The sequence below is a fragment of the Ananas comosus genome, linkage group 10 (assembly GCF_001540865.1).
Source record: "Ananas comosus cultivar F153 linkage group 10, ASM154086v1, whole genome shotgun sequence".
NCBI lineage: Eukaryota > Viridiplantae > Streptophyta > Magnoliopsida > Poales > Bromeliaceae > Ananas > Ananas comosus.
In genome coordinates this window covers 6,210,061-6,226,502 of record NC_033630.1, presented here as the reverse complement: position 1 = coordinate 6,226,502, position 16,442 = coordinate 6,210,061, and the positions used below count along the sequence as shown (strand labels likewise).

Here is a 16,442-nt window from a genome sequence, read left to right as displayed (position 1 = left end):
ACAATTTTACCACATATTATTAACCATTATAACAAAAGGTGTAAGATTATTACTCTAAATCGACTCAATTGTGGTGGTCTGTCCAAGAAACTTCTCAATCTCATCATTTCAGGGCCTTGTGTTGACATATCCTGGCCAGCATCCCTTCTCAGAGATTTGCCAAAAACTACAATCCGTTTCGCATGGATGGAAGAATTCTGTGTCTCGACCACATTCATTGAAGATGCAGTTTCTGGAAACGAGTCTTCGTCAAGTGATAGAAGATTAAATTCTTCATCAAACTTAGCTAAGCTAGAACCAAGCTGTGGAATAGTCAATGTCATCCAAATGATGCGGCAACGTATAGGATTTGGAAAGAAGAATTTAATGTTCCTTGGCACATCATTCATACTACTAGAATTATCTGGCCCATAAAGAGGTGGAGAGGATGCTATTAGCTCTTTTACATCCCATTTACCAATGAATGAACGCTCCTCCCTATGTATTTTATTGCTTGCCCATATCTGTACCTGTAAAAGAAAAAAAATTACACCACTGAACCTGATTCCATTCTTTATAAAAAGCAAGATTTAAGTATCCATCGGTATGAGCCATATCAGCCATACCATATTGTGCCAACAAAATATCAACACGATACAGGCCCCATGCTGATGCTACAGTTCAAAACCCTCTTTTCTTTAAATTAGTAAGTAATGAAGTTCAAAAAATTTTATAAAGACACATTATAAGCAATTAGAATATTTTGTTGCTAAAGAAAATAAATATTTTGTGTCATTATGTGTTAGTACACATGTATTTTTTGTGACCAGCATGCATCTTTTGAGGTTTACCCAACCATTAAGCTGTTTAGTTTTCTGATTTGGTTTGCAACAATTCCACTAAGACTACAGTTTCCTAGTTAAAAGTAATCTTCATTAGACGTTGATCCTTTTAGAGTTTAGTCTTCAAACAATTCGCAATTCATGAGAGATTTCAGCAAAGAGATAATTTCATTTCTACCACTAGCTCTATCACAAGGAGTTTATTTCCAGAGAATAGAGCAAATCAAAAGGTGGCCATCCCTAAAATTGTACGAAAATCTGTTTATATTTGTGGAGGTTGAAGAAGAAGAATACTGCTAAGCCTCAGAATCTTCACAATTGTGAACTGGGAAGAGCATGTTGTATTCTTCCGCTGAATACACAATGTATTTGCGAGAAAGCAACACATCAACTTAAGCAATTATCAAATCATTAATGCTCATTTGATTGGCTTATATCTCAACAAACATTTGCTACCAAGCGAGAAAAACTAAGCGAAGCTTCATAGCCAAGATTGAGACCAAAGTTATCAAGAATAGCAAAGATCTATGTCAAGAATAAAAGTTAGATTCTTATCAATAGAAATTATTCCAAAATATATATTACAATTATTCCAAAATATATTTCAGAAAATAAAGGAGCATCTAGAGCAAAGCAATGAAACTCTTACAATTGGGCAGTCGAACTTCGTATAACCGCATGAACTGACAATTATGGCAACCCCAGAAACATCAGATAGACTACTAAGTACAACTGAAAATTCAACTGAGGAAAGACTAGATGGAGCTTTCCAATNTATATATTACAATTATTCCAACATATATTTCAGAAAATAAAGGAGCATCTAGAGCAAAGCAATGAAACTCTTACAATTGGGCAGTCGAACTTCGTATAACCTCATGAACTGACAATTATGGCAACCCCAGAAACATCAGATAGACTACTAAGTACAACTGAAAATTCAACTGAGGAAAGACTAGATGGAGCTTTCCAATAAGAATGTTGTTCTCCAAAGCCAAGAGGAGATAATAATGAAAATAATGGTTCAGAACCTGCGGCTGTCTCCACCTGTAAAACAGAATGAGTGAATTATGCACACATGCAAACATACTACTGTAAACTAAGGCAGGTATTGGTTAATGGTGAGCATGCACTGAAATGACACTAGCAAGAAAGAAGAAGAATTTGGTTACAGGGTAATTAATGTTAATCCAGCTTGCACTCACTAAGAACAGAATTGCATTTACAGGACAGACTCGAAACTGACATACTACTGTAAACTAAGGCAGTATAGGTTAATGTTGAGCATGCACTGAAATGACACTAGAAAGAAAGAAGAATCATTTGGTTACAGGGTAATGCGAATACAGCTTGCTCACTGAAAGCAGATTTCCATTTACAGGACGTAAAACTAGAAAAATATCAAACTCGAAAAAATCTTTTTGGATAATTCCTAGGTTGCACGGGTGAAGCTGAGTTTGCAATTATACACTTTTTTATGTGATTAGAAAATAGGCTCTTATTGAACAGAATAGCTTACAAATGAAAAACAATAAGGAAGAAACAGAGGAAATTTACTGATCACTGTAGATATCAACTTTAGCATAAACATCACCACAAAAAACTTTCATTTTATCCTCTCACACTACAAATGCTCCAAATGAAACAGATATGCAGCACAAAGTGATTTGATTTCAACAAATTCACTGTCTTTCCATAAGAGAACAATAATTGTTTTGCATAGATTGACCACTTGATGGAATACTTCAAAAAGAATAAGCAAAACATTTTTAAATAAATGGAGTAACTCCAAGTACAAGCAAATATTGTGAACGCCAAATATCTTCAAGGATGTATCAGCATTAGGTAGAACTGATAAAGCTACGAGGAGCCTCTTAGACATTAAATAAGCTTTTATTATAATGTTTGTCCATCATATAATATATCAAATAGGATGAAAATAGCTATTAAAATGTCTGAATACTTATTTCAACAGAAATAAGGTATCTATAGTTGAATATCATTTACAAAACTCAGCGGTGAAGTAAAAGAGGTGACAATTAGCATCCGTGTAAAGCAGAATAAACTATTAATGAATGTATAAAAATTAAAAAAAAATGGTGCTCTCTTGATCCATAAAGATGTTAGCACCAGTTCATGCATTTCAAATATATTGGACAATAGCTGCTGCTTTAGTGCTTTAAAGATCCAAAAAATCTACAGCAGTTTGAACATCATGAATGCATAATTCTTGCATTGAGTAACAGATACACTATTTATTCAACTTTTCTCATTTGCTACACAGAAAAACTTGAGATTACCGTATTTAATAGACCAGCAGTCGGAAATTCAGCAAGGGACTCAGCTCCATTTAGTAGCTTTTTCAATTGCATCTTGCCACTCGCAATACCTTGCAACAAACTAGATAATCTACTAAATTCATGTCCGAAAACTTGATTCAGAGCTTTGCATGCTGCACTATCTGCCCTATTTTTTCTCCGCAAGCTACTCAGAACCCTGACATAGTCAACATACAATGCATGCAGGATAACATCGCTGCAACAATTTTTGCATACTACTCCATCTTTAAGGGCTAAATTATAATTAGAGACTTCACATTGTGCACGTAGACAGATCCACTAGGGCTTGATAAGCTGCTATAGATTTTCGCGTCTTTGAAACTGTTATTAAGTAGAAGAGAAGCTCCCTTCCCAGCACAGCAGATTTTACAAGCTTTTCTTTCACACTGAGAACACTCCAGAAACAATGGTGAGCTTGTGCTTGAAGAATTAGTGAATGAAACTTTTGATGAAGTACCAGCACGAACTTCACACTTTCCGCCGGAACAAGTTTCACCAAATTCATTGATATTCCAAAAGTCCACGACACTTTGATCAACTATGTCAAGCCCTATGGAAGCATTAATCTGATCTTCAAGAGCGGCATGGCCCAATAATGCTAGGGTATCAGCATAGTTACATAACCTCAGTATGTATGAATCATCTACTAAGATATTCGGATTTATCGTGGCTGGATCGATACTGATAGATAGCAAACCTGTCTTTTTCAGCAGAAGAAAGATTTAAGCGAAGGCGTTCAATCTCAAGCTTCATTGCTTGCTCAAATGAAAGTTGCCTCCCCTAAAAAGAATGTTTAATGATAACAAAATGATAGACTACAAACAAACAGTTTTGCAAGTATATGGTGTCCCATAGAACAAAAGTACGAAAATTCGTCAGATAGCTATTTACCACATCTCAAAATATTTTCGTGGGACTTGGGACAAATTTGTGAATACATGCCAAATAATAATGCATGCGTACATAGATAAAATTAGCAAGGACAAAGGACAAATAGCAAACTTGAACAAAAAGATACACAGCTTCATCATCGTGATGTTAATCTTCGGCCAATAGCAACTATGTAGCCAAATAGATGAATACATACACTATATACAAGTTTAAGCTAGTGTGACCCAAATAATTCGGATCTTAGACTAATTTATTTTGCGATATTTTTCAGTAGTAACTGTGATTTGTACAATTGAGATTTGGGGAATGCCACCATAAATATGTTGTTTCATATAATTCAAATAATTCATATATATATATATATATATATATAGAGAGAGAGAGAGAGAGAGAGAGAGCGAGAGAGAGAGAGAGAGAGAGAGAGTGCAGCTACTATACCAATATGAGTACAGTAGCTATTGTACTCATAAGCTTTTAGCCATCAGATCTACTTCAAAGTTTGTGCAGATCTGATGGCTGATTAGTTTTTTAATTAACTCTACACTTTCTCCCAATTAATTACTCCAAAAAATTAACTAAGTAACTAATTAGCCACTACTCTCCTCCTCCACCTTCGAAAGCACTACCAACAACCCCTCCCCTTCCTTTGCAAACACCACCACCACCACTACACCAACCACACCCCTCACCCCCAACTCCCAACACCGCCACCACCCCGCACAGCTGGCCCCCCCCTCTCCCTTCTCTAGGTTCTCCGACGACCCAATGGGTTGGGGGTGTCGTCGACGGCAGCAGTGCAGGATCTTTGGGAGAAGGGGCACGGGGGTGTGGCAAAGGATCTGAGGAGGGGAGCTTTCGCCATGAGCAAGAGGTGGTTCTGACGGTCGGTCGGGAATCTGTTGGGATTTAGTGTCGCGATCGCTCTAAGTAGGAGGGGTGAAGCTGGGCGGAGTTGGAGGAGTTGGACCCGCATTGTGTGGTAGGAAGAGGAGGCGGTGGGTACATGTGGTGGTGGAATTCAAGGAGAAACTGGTCCTGCTTCAAGAGGAGGCGTTGGCGGCGGTGGTGGTGGTAGCGGCGGTGGAGTTAGAGCCATAGGGAAAGGTTGTTTGAGTTGGTGGAGAAGGAAAACGAGTGGGGAAAGTAATTAGGGTGGAGTTAATTGCGATTAATTTGGAGGAAAAGGGCTGGCAGGGTGAGTAAATTAAAGAACTAATCAGCAATCAGATCTACACCAATCTTGAAGCAGATATGATGGCTAAAAACTTATGAATACAACGGCTACTATACTTATATGAGTATAGTAGCTACACTATATAGAGAGAGAGAGAGAGAAAGAGAGAGAGTTGAGCTGGTATGCTATCAGTAACAAACGGGCTCTATTGTCACCTATTTGTTTTTTATGATAAAGCCTCCAAATCGACAATCGGCACCGTTGAACATAATCTATACAACTTGAAGTATTTAGAAACCAAATTTCAAATTTTTTCGACACCATTGGCCTAGTGCTCAACGGGTTTCAAAATTTGTAAGTTTAATGGTCGAAATAAGATGTTTTCTCGTTTAACAGCATAAAGATGTCCAAATAAATTGAATTTTGGTTAGAAAATTCTTTAAACTATTTAGAACAGGATACATACTCCTGATCTTGATTACAAGACTTCTATCATCACTTTTTAAAGGATATTCATTTCAGCCGTTCATTTTTGTGTCCACTTGATAACAAGGTTTTAAGTGCCCGTCGGCACGGGCCGTATCCACCGTGCCATACCGTGCCAACAAGATACCGGCACAATACAGATCCCGTGTAGATGGCATAGCTCAAAACCCTATATTCTTTAAATTAGTAAATAATTTCCTCAATAAAGTTCAAAAGATGTGATAAAAAGGCATAATAAATAGTTAGAATATTTTGTTGCTTAAGAAAATAAATATTTGATGCTATTATGTGTCGGCACACAAGAATTTTTTTGATCGGCACGCATTGGCACTGCTCGGCACGCACCGTGCAGTACCGTGCCAGCAAGTTTCCGGCACGACCACATGCCACGGCACTAAAATAATATTTCATGCTATTATGTGTCGGCACACAAAAATTTTTTTGACCGGCATGCATCGGCACGGCCCGGCACGTACCGTGTCGTACCGTGTCGACAAGTTTCCGGCACGACCCCATGCCACGGCACTTAAATATTCTAACTATTTATTATGCCTTTTTATCACATCTTTTGAACTTTATTGAGGAAATTACTTACTAATTTAAAAAATAGAGAGTTTTGAGATCGGCACAGGATCTATATCGTACCGGTATCTTGTTGGTATGGTACGGCATGATGGATACAGCCCATGCCGACGGGCACTTAAAACCTTGATATATATATATATATATATATATATATATATATATATATATATATGAGCTAGAATGTTATCAGTAGCAAACGGGCTCCGTTGCCACCGATTTATTTTCGATGATGGAGACTCTAAATCGAGGATCGACACCATTAAACATGATCTATACCACTTGAAGTATCTAGAAACTAAATTTTATGCTTTTCCGATATTGTTCTCTTGTCCATCAATTATATATATATATATATATATATATATATAGAACTAGGCTGGAATACTATCAATAGTACCAAGTTATTAGTGCTATTGAATTTTTAGCCCTTGGATTGAGAAATATACGGTTAGGATGATATGGGCCCCCTAGGGTTGACTGGGTGGTTAGTTGAATAGTATAATCTAACGGATAAAAATAATCAAAGGGATTAATCTAACGGCAGAAAATTTGATAGCACCAAGTGCTTGGTGCTATCGATAGCATAGCAGCCGGACTCTATATATATATATATATATATATATATATATAGAGAGAGAGAGAGAGAGAGAGAGCTAGGCTCCTATGCTTTCGAAAGTGCGGGGGCCTCCGTACTTGTAAGTTGTTTTCGATGATGGAACGTCCGATTCGGCTATCGGTTCCGTTAGTATGATCTACGCTATTGGAACTATCTAGAAACCAAATTTCATAATTTTTTGACTTCGTTTGCCTAATGAATGAGTAGCCTCAAAATGAACGGCTGAAAATAAAAATCTCATAAAAAACAATGATAAAGGACTCAAATTTCAAATCGGAAGTATTGATCTTGCCATTGACGTTAAGTAGAATTTTCTTTTAAATTTTCATGTAATTTGGATACTTCTACACCGTTGAACTTAAAAACGTGCAGCATCGGCCGTTAAAATAGTCATTTTTGGGACCTTTTGATCGTTTAATAAATGATGTCAAAAAATTATAAATTTTGGTTTCTAGATAGTTCCGATAGGGTAGATTATACCTAACGGAGTCGATCGTCGAATCGAATGTCCTATCATCGAAAACAACGTACAAGCACGGAAGTCCCGGTACTTTCGAAAGTATAGTAGACGGACTCATATAGAGCTATATATATATATATATATATATATATATATTTGTGTGCCAATGTATGTGCATATTCATTAAGTTACAATTTGCATATGAATTCTCCTTAGGGTACGTTTGGTTCGAGTTATCCTGACAGGATTACAGGCAATCTTGTCAGGATTACTATGTTTGCTTCATCCGCTATGTAATCTGGTCGTTAATGTAGCATTACAAATCGAGCAGGATTACAGCGAAAATATTAATGAGAGAGGGGTCGTGTATCTTGCATTACTGAAAACCGATAATACTACATATTATGTAAAATGACAATTTTACCCTCTAACTCTTGAAACCCTTTCAATAAGTTATTTTAAAATTTTAATTTAAAATTTTGAATTGTCAACTTTTAATTTTTAATTTTTAATTTTAAACTTCAAATTTAAATTTTTAAACTTCAAATTTAAATTTTTAAACTTCAAATTTAAATTTTAAATTTTAAATTTTAAATTAAAATTTAAATTTAAAATTTTAGATTTTAAATTATAACTTTAAATTTCAAATTTCAAATTTGTATTTTAAATTCTGAATTTAAAATTTATATTTTTATTTTTTATTTTATATATTTATATTTAAATTTGGAAATTTCATATTTATATTTTAAATTAAAATATTAAATTAATATTTTTGTTAAAATTTAAAATTTAATATTTTTTAATTTAAAATATTAAATTATTATTTTTGTTAAAATTTAAAATTTAAAAAATTAAATTATTTAAAATAAAATTTGGTAAAAAAATATTGTTTGTAAACAGTAAAAAAAAGTTTACGAAATATGACTAAGGGCAATTTTGGAATAGACTATACTTTATTGTCTAGATTACTAAATTTTATAGACAGAACCAAACATAGTAACGCTATAAACACTGTAATCCAGCATTACATTTCTGTATTAAACCAAACGCACTAATGCAGCATCAGTAGTAATCTCATTTAGAAATCCAAGATATCTGGATATATCGAAATACTCTGTAATATTACATAACTTGAACCAAACGCGCCCTTAGAGTTATCTTCCTGTAATGAATGTCACAAATAAATCTTAGGGGATTTTTATACCTTATTGCACTGTTAATGCATGAAATTTTAGATATCATTAAGCCATCAGCGAGGACATTATGTAGCTGGAGTGCTGGACCTCATTAAACTATTACTTAGGTTGCTGTCTAAATCTAACCTGATTGTTTGAAGAGGGTTTACCTGCACCACTGACCTTGGGGCAAGTCTGGAAGCCATTAAATGCTAGTGCTAGTCTATTTAGATCTCCATTTAGCACAAGGAGTTTTCAGTAGGATAACTCTGGATACTTCCAAACCACGAGGATACAACAACTCAGATCTACCGCTACCGTTTATTTTTATTAGAGAATATATGTACCTAACTACATTAGTTTCCCTTTGTTCTTATCTTCTTTCTATTTCTCTACTCATGATTGAAAATCGTGTAACTATTAGATTGAGGGGTATCTGTTAGTTTCATATTCTGTAGGGGTTCTTTTACTTGCACTCAAGATATTCCAACGTTATATGACAATTAAAGACTTAATCATGCTTATTCTGTACTTGAACAACGCTTTTTGTTGAGTGATGTAACTCATTAAATGTAACCCCNCCCCCCCCCCCCCCAATAGTCTCCCACATCGGTTGGGATACTGATTCCGATCAGTTTATATGAGGCCTACACGCTAATAATAATAACGCTGCTTAAGTATTTTGGGCCGGTGGTTTGGACCCAACGAGTTACTGTTGCTGCCGAGTCGGGCCGTTGCAATTTGGTATCAGAGCCAAATACCAGCCGGAAATGTGAGAGCTAAGTGCTATGCGGGGCAAAGTGCTACACCAAAGGGTTTGGTGGGAGCCACCTCTTGAACTCGTAGGAGCCACCTCTAGAATCTCACATCGCCTGGTAATTCTGGTCCTGATTTGTCTGTCTGTGATCTGATTTGGATCCGACGAGAATGTCAAGATCTAAACAGAGGGAGTTTGTAACGCCCCCAATAGTCCCACATCGGATGGGATAATGATTCTGATCAGTTTATATGAGGCCTACACGCTAGCAATAATAACTGGGCTTAAGCATTTTGGGCCGGTGGTTTGGGCCCAAAGAGTAATTATTGCTAGCGGGTCGGGTCGTTGCATTAAATTTATACTTTTAGGTCTTCAAAATGTGATTGCACAATCCCACACAATCTTGTGCAATGCTGAATTGTGCTTCATCCATAGTTAGTTAATTCGCGAATAATTCGCAAATTATTGAATATTTGAATAAAATCACAGTATACGTTTTTTCTCCCAAAAATTCGAAATAAAAAGCAAATTTTTGGGTATAATTTATTATTTGCAAATTATTCGCGACTACTGAATTATTCAGCCAAAAAATTCGCTCGGGCGGCTTGGCTCGCTCGCCTTTAAAAAAAAGGAAAAAATGCCTAGCTCAAAACAAATTGCCGCAGACTCCAATTAGTCCACTGACCACTCACGCCCCCCCCCCCCCCGGCCCCGCGGCCGAGGCCATGCACCGCTCACCATCAGAAATTCGGAACCACTCGCGCCCCCCGCCCCACCCGGTTGCACCGCTCGCCATCGTAAGTTTGGAACCCTCCCTGCCTCAGGCAGCGCGCCGCTCGCCATCTGGTTCCGACTTTCGAGTTCTGCACGCCCACTTCGTCTAGTACTAATTCATAGTTTCTATGAGCAGAATTAACATTTGCTATTATCTGCAAGTTAAGTGCCAAATTTTTAACGTCCTAGCTACATTGTTTTTTTCCTCCCTTCTTAATTTTGATTTCTATTTATAACAATTTTCTCTTATATGTACTGTTAATACTATTGTTGTTGTGTTTTCTTTTCGCACAAAACATCTTTCTCTTCCTCTAAACTCCAAGTTTCCATATTACTCCTAATTAAGTTGTTGTTACATTTCAATTGAAATTTGGTTATTCACGAAGCTATTGGTTCCATGATGTGTACTGGCATGGGCCAAGTTCAAGCCCCCAGAACTAAAGAGCAAGAGGATCTTTCCGCAACGAAACGATCCAAGAATGTACAAGACTCGATGTGCGGCACATGGCTTACAATTGCTCTTAAAAGAGAATTTTTTTTATAACTAATCTTATCGATTTTTATAATTATAAAAATATTTTTTTAAAAAAAAATAATTATAAAAATAGACCTTTAAATGCGGTGAATGATTCACCGCATTCATAACTTCTGTTTAGGAGTAGAAAATAGTAAAAGCGGTGAACCATTCACCGCTTTTACCATCGTAGAATTATAAAAAAAAGTAAGAAAAAGAAAGAAAGCGGTGAACCATTCACCGCTTTTATAGGATTATATCTACAAATAAATATTTAACAGGTTTATTTTTAAAATAAAATTTTAGAAGAGGACTATTGCACAAAAAACCCCCTTAAAAGATATATAAGGACGTTGAATGGGTGCAAATTGTAATTGACGAGGCGAGGGTGATTGAAATCATATGTACAAGCACACCGTTTTCTTGGCATTGATGCGAGAAGCTACTCAGAAAGAATTAAAGCATCCTTGTGTTACAAGATTTGATTCAATTTTTTTTGCATTGCAATCACCTGTGGATGTTGAGAATGAACAAAGGCTTTTTATTGCTTCTGTTGAATGGAGAGAAAGTAACTTAAACAAGAGTCAGCAAACAAAGAAAGTTACTGAACTCGTACAAAATAATGAATTTTGGAATAGAGCGAAGGAGGTCCTACAGGCTTTGGAGCCTATTGTTCGAGTTATACGTTTAGTTGATGGTGAGGGATCTATTTTTGGGCACTTATATGATGCTATGGAAAGAGCCAAAGAAGCAATCAAATGTCACTTGGGTAAAAATCAAAATAAATTCATACACATCAGATATTTGATGAAAGAAGATATAGAAATACTATGCATCCTAATACATGCAACTGCAACTCTTTTGAATCTAGCTTATATGTGTCGTGAAGGGTTTAGAGAAAGTTGGGAGACGAAAGATGGCATAGGTTTCATGTTTGAGAATTTAATTCTTCCAGAGGAGGAAGATAGTACAACTTTATCGTTCTAGATCAACTTCAATTTTCAATTCTACGGCCTTAATGATGTTAAAAACCTCGCATCCTCGTATATTCTTGTTTAATTTTGGTATAATTTTCTTTAAATATCATTAGCTAATTTTTATTCTTCATTACACGAGTTTGGTGGGATTATTGTGGTGATCCCCTTCCAATGCTAAGAAAATATGCGGTTTGTATTTTAAGCCAACCATGTAGTTCTTCATCTTGTGAAAGAAATTGGAGTGTGTATAAAGTCGCACAAACAAAGAAAAGAAACAGATTATCTCCGAAACTGCTAGATAACCTTGTTTATACTAGAATGAATACATTGGCAATGACAAAGTGGTCCACTTTGGAATCACAAGATTTGGAGCCTATTAATTTAAAAAAAAACTTCATGAACTTTCGGAATATGTGGATCATGAAAAAAATGGAGATGAAGATGACGATGAAGAAACTGAAGAAAATTCATTAACTAACCTTGATCTTTCGTGGTTAAATCAGGAGCCGCACTTCGTTGATTATAATTACTAGAACTTTTTGTGCTTATATGCTTTATGTTTATTCAAACTTTTATGTATGCTCGTATGTGGAATTGTGAACCTTATATATCATTTATTTATTTACTATTTAGATATGTTAGTATGCAATATGCAGAGTGCGAGCTTTATCTTGTATTTAATTTCCAACTATANGGAGCCGCACTTCGTTGATTATAATTACTAGAACTTTTTGTGCTTATATGCTTTATGTTTATTCAAACTTTTATGTATGCTCGTATGTGGAATTGTGAACCTTATATATCATTTATTTATTTACTATTTAGATATGTTAGTATGCAATATGCAGAGTGCGAGCTTTATCTTGTATTTAATTTCCAACTATACTAGTATGTGAACCTTGTATGTTTTATCACTTTATGTTTAAGTTATTATGGACTATCTTAATCTCTTACTTTTTTGATTGTTATATATCGTGGTGTATAATGTAGTTTGCTATTATTTTCTTTACTTAATCTACTTTATTTTGTAGCTTTTTATTTTTATAAGTTTAAGAATTATAAGTATTTATGCTAATAGCATAAATCTAGAGAAAAAAAAGTTTAATTTAATAGCCGAATTTTTAATTGGTGAATGTATAATTTCCGTGTAAATCACGTATCCGAATAATTGGTGAACTTGTTTTTTAAGCTGTATTTTTCAACAAATTTAAAAATTGGACTACGAATTTCATTCGTATTATACCCGTACCGAATTTTGCCTAATCCGAATTAACTAACTATGGTTCTATCCTGGTCCATCAAAGTATAACTCTAAACTGGCATAGTGTGATCCTCCAATAAAAGTTAAAAGTTTTAATAGCTACGAGGGGCATTAAGAAGACTTTTGCAAGAGAAAATGCAATTCAGAACAGAGAGAAGTAATAAAATACGAAGTAAACAATAGTTAGATCTACAAGGTAATCAAAATTTTCCCAACTAGATAAGAAGTTGACCAATTTCATCAAATAGGAAGAAATGGGAAATAACAGGTCGTTACCTTATTAGGTTCTGGAAAGGATCTGAAAATATTTAAGTAAAGCTGAATGCTATTGGACTCCTCAGCACTTTCGTTATGTAATTCAGAGGGCACCTCTGATGAAGCAGAAAAGTGGCTGTCAGCAGCAGAACTGTCAAGGAAATCAAACAACTCCCCGCTGCTCAATTCAGTACTTCGGCTTATATTTGAATTGTCCAGCTGATTTGGTATTGCATAATCTCCACTGAGAAAATCAAAAACATTGTTCGCCAAACTTGGTTGGACAAATGATTGACTACTCGCATGTGCAGTGGGGTTATCAATAAAAGGATTTGTGGAGTCTTTTACATCTGAACTGCGATGAAGTTTAGCAATCTTCGCCGAGTTTTCTTGAAGAAGCTTGATGAAGTCAGCACCAATACTGTTGTTAGAAAATATACCCGTCCATGGAAGAGAAACCCCAAGTACTTCAACCTGCCAGATATTCAAGCTGATTCAAAAATTATCTAAACAAGTTTAGAGTCAAAGAACCAACTAATTAATTGTCATAAAATAAGACTTAGAACAGAGGATCCAAAGTATCCTCTCAAACAGAGATGATTAGCACAACAAAAGAAGATTAAGAGTCAAAGCAAACAATAGATGTTAGAAAATTAAAGAGTATGCAGCTGCAGCATATTTCAAACAGCATAACTATCCCGTGATGCTAACAAACATCACTTGAAAGGGATGTATCACAACCGACCGTCCCTAGTGCAAGTGGCAAAGGGCTTGGTGGTTGGTACCCGAGGTCCCAAGTTCGAATCCTTGTTGATTCAGATTTCCATCTAAGTTTATTTCTAAATAAAATAAATGAAGCGGGTAGCATGCTACCTATCTCTCAAAAAAAAAAAGGGATGTATCACATATGTAACACCTACCAAAGAGAATGACAGTGAAACTTGTATACAACCAAAACAGGGTATTCTAGAAAAAATGCTCAAAAATGAAATTCTTGAATGATATGGATTAAGTTATAATTCACCAAACTATGCAGGCATGATATGAAATTAAGTTACAATTCACAAACTATGCAGGCATCATGCTGCTTGGAAAACAGCAATATTTAGGTTTATGGAAAAAAAAGACGAGTATTGTTCAAATGATGAGGAAGATGAACAGTTAAATCTCCATCTGCTACAAAAGAAGCATGTTGACTTCACCTTGCACCAAGAAATGGCAAATAAAAGGACAATAAATTGATGGATGAAATGGACAATGGTGAGCAAAGAGAAATTTATTGGCGGCTAATTGATATTTAAATGTTCAGATCTCATGGAAACCAAAGAGGTAGATGGTTCATAATTTCTCATTGTTCAGTTTTCAACCTGATAAGCTAGAGGTAGTTACATAATGAGTTGAATGGGGATGACAGTAGGAGAAGGAAAGGTTTGATAAGAAATATTTTTGAAGGCATAAAATAGGAAGAAAAAGTTGTGACAGACAGAAACCCAACTTATACATTGATAGATTATGCAAACAGCTAAGTTACAGTGTAAAGATTACCCAGAGCTGCCCAGCGTATGTTAGTTACTCTTAATTTCCTATTTAACTTGGATAATCATGCCCTCGTAAAGAAAAATATAACAGATAATAAATGATAAAACACTTATTAAAAGATCAAGCCCATTAAATACCGAGGTTGACATAAGAGACTGCTAAATGATTTAGGGCGCGTTTGGTTCGAGTTATGTAGCATTACAGGTTATTTCAACATAACTAGGTATCTGAAATTTCTGAATCAGATTACTACTGATGCTGCATTATTGTGCTTGGTTAAATGCAGTAATGTAATGCCGGATTACAGTATATATAGAATTACTACATTTGCTTTATTTTATAAAATTCAATAATGCTAATAATAAAGTGTAATCTATTCCAAAATTGTCCTTAATCATATTTGACAAACTTTTTTTTTACTATTTACAAATAATAATCCTTTTACTAAATTTTATTCTAAATAATTTAAAATTGGAATTTAAATTTTCATTTTAAATTTTAAATTTTGAATTTTAAATCTGAACAAAAATAGAAATTTTAATATTTTAATTTAAAATACAAATATAAAATTTATAATTTAAATTTTGAATTTTGAAATTTAAATATAAATTTCAATTGAAAATTTAAAATTTAAAATCTAAATTTAAAATCTAGAATTTAAATATACACTTGAACTTTAAAATTTAAAATTTAAAATTTGAAGTTTAAAAATTTAAAATTTAAAATTCAAAGTTTAAAAATTTAAAATTTTAAAAATTTTAAAATTTAAGTTTTAAAAATTTTAGAATTTAAATTTACGAAATTTGGAATTTAAATTTTAAATTTTAAATTTTAAATTTTAAATTTTTAAAATTGACAATAAAAAATTTTAAATAAAATTTTAAAAAGGACGTATTGAAAGGGTTTGGGGAGGTTGGAGGGGTATACTTGTAATTTTACATATCATGCAAGATAATCTGCTATCAATGATATTTTCAGAGTAATCCTGCACCATTTGTAATACTACATAACCAACCAGATTACATATTGGATGAACCAAACGTAGTAATCCTAACAGGATTACCAGTAATCTTGGCAAGATAACCCGAACCAAACACGCCCTTAGAGTTTAGACACCATCTAATAATACTACTTTTACATACCAAATTATAATTCCTTCGTGAATCACGCTGTCGACACACTGTCTAATAGTTATTGCTAGATGAGAAACCTTCTCTATATCATCTATAACTGCAAAAATTTAGATGTTTTAGAGTTTCACACAGATTCCCAATGGCATGGAATGAAGCGAGAAATGGATAATTTTCACTATTTGAACTTCGAGCTAAACGTCACAACATAGGAAACACCAAATTCTGATAATCTTGCATATGCAATGCACTTCTACCCATACTTTTAAAAGCCTTTTCAGCACAGCAGGAAGATGCTTCTGAATTTTTGACTAGGTATAAAGATCCAAAATTATGTGAAGGCTGGAACATTTAAGATGCAGGGAACCTTTTACCAGAACACGAAAGGGTTAAAAGCAGGATAGGTCCAAGAATAGAACAAAAACTCTGGAATTAGGAATGAAGGTAGTAAATTGACCATCCACAGGAACAAAGATAAATATGTAGTGAAGCATTTTCTAGTAGCATGCTATAACAAACAACTCTTGCAATATCAACTTTGGTTTGGCCCCTGGCTCCTATATCATTGGTTTAGGACTTTGTGCTTTCAGCAATTTTTATCTAGGTTTAGCACATCAGTTGAGAAATTTGTGAAGTTTTAGGAGAAGAGGGTGTTATGTTAGGGGAAGAAAAAAAGAAAGAAAGCAAA

At 34.6% G+C, this 16,442-nt stretch overlaps 1 protein-coding gene across 1 annotated transcript in view; it reads right to left on the bottom strand.

Annotated features, from left to right (window-relative positions):
* LOC109716682 (probable phosphoinositide phosphatase SAC9) overlaps positions 1–16,442 on the bottom strand; it is a 62,949-nt gene that overhangs the window by 18,264 nt on the left and 28,243 nt on the right. The window contains 6 exon segments of the mRNA XM_020242227.1: positions 54–509; positions 1,671–1,868; positions 3,122–3,393; positions 3,618–3,758; positions 3,802–3,940; positions 13,107–13,559. Coding sequence (XP_020097816.1) covers positions 54–509; positions 1,671–1,868; positions 3,122–3,393; positions 3,618–3,758; positions 3,802–3,940; positions 13,107–13,559 — 1,659 coding nt within the window.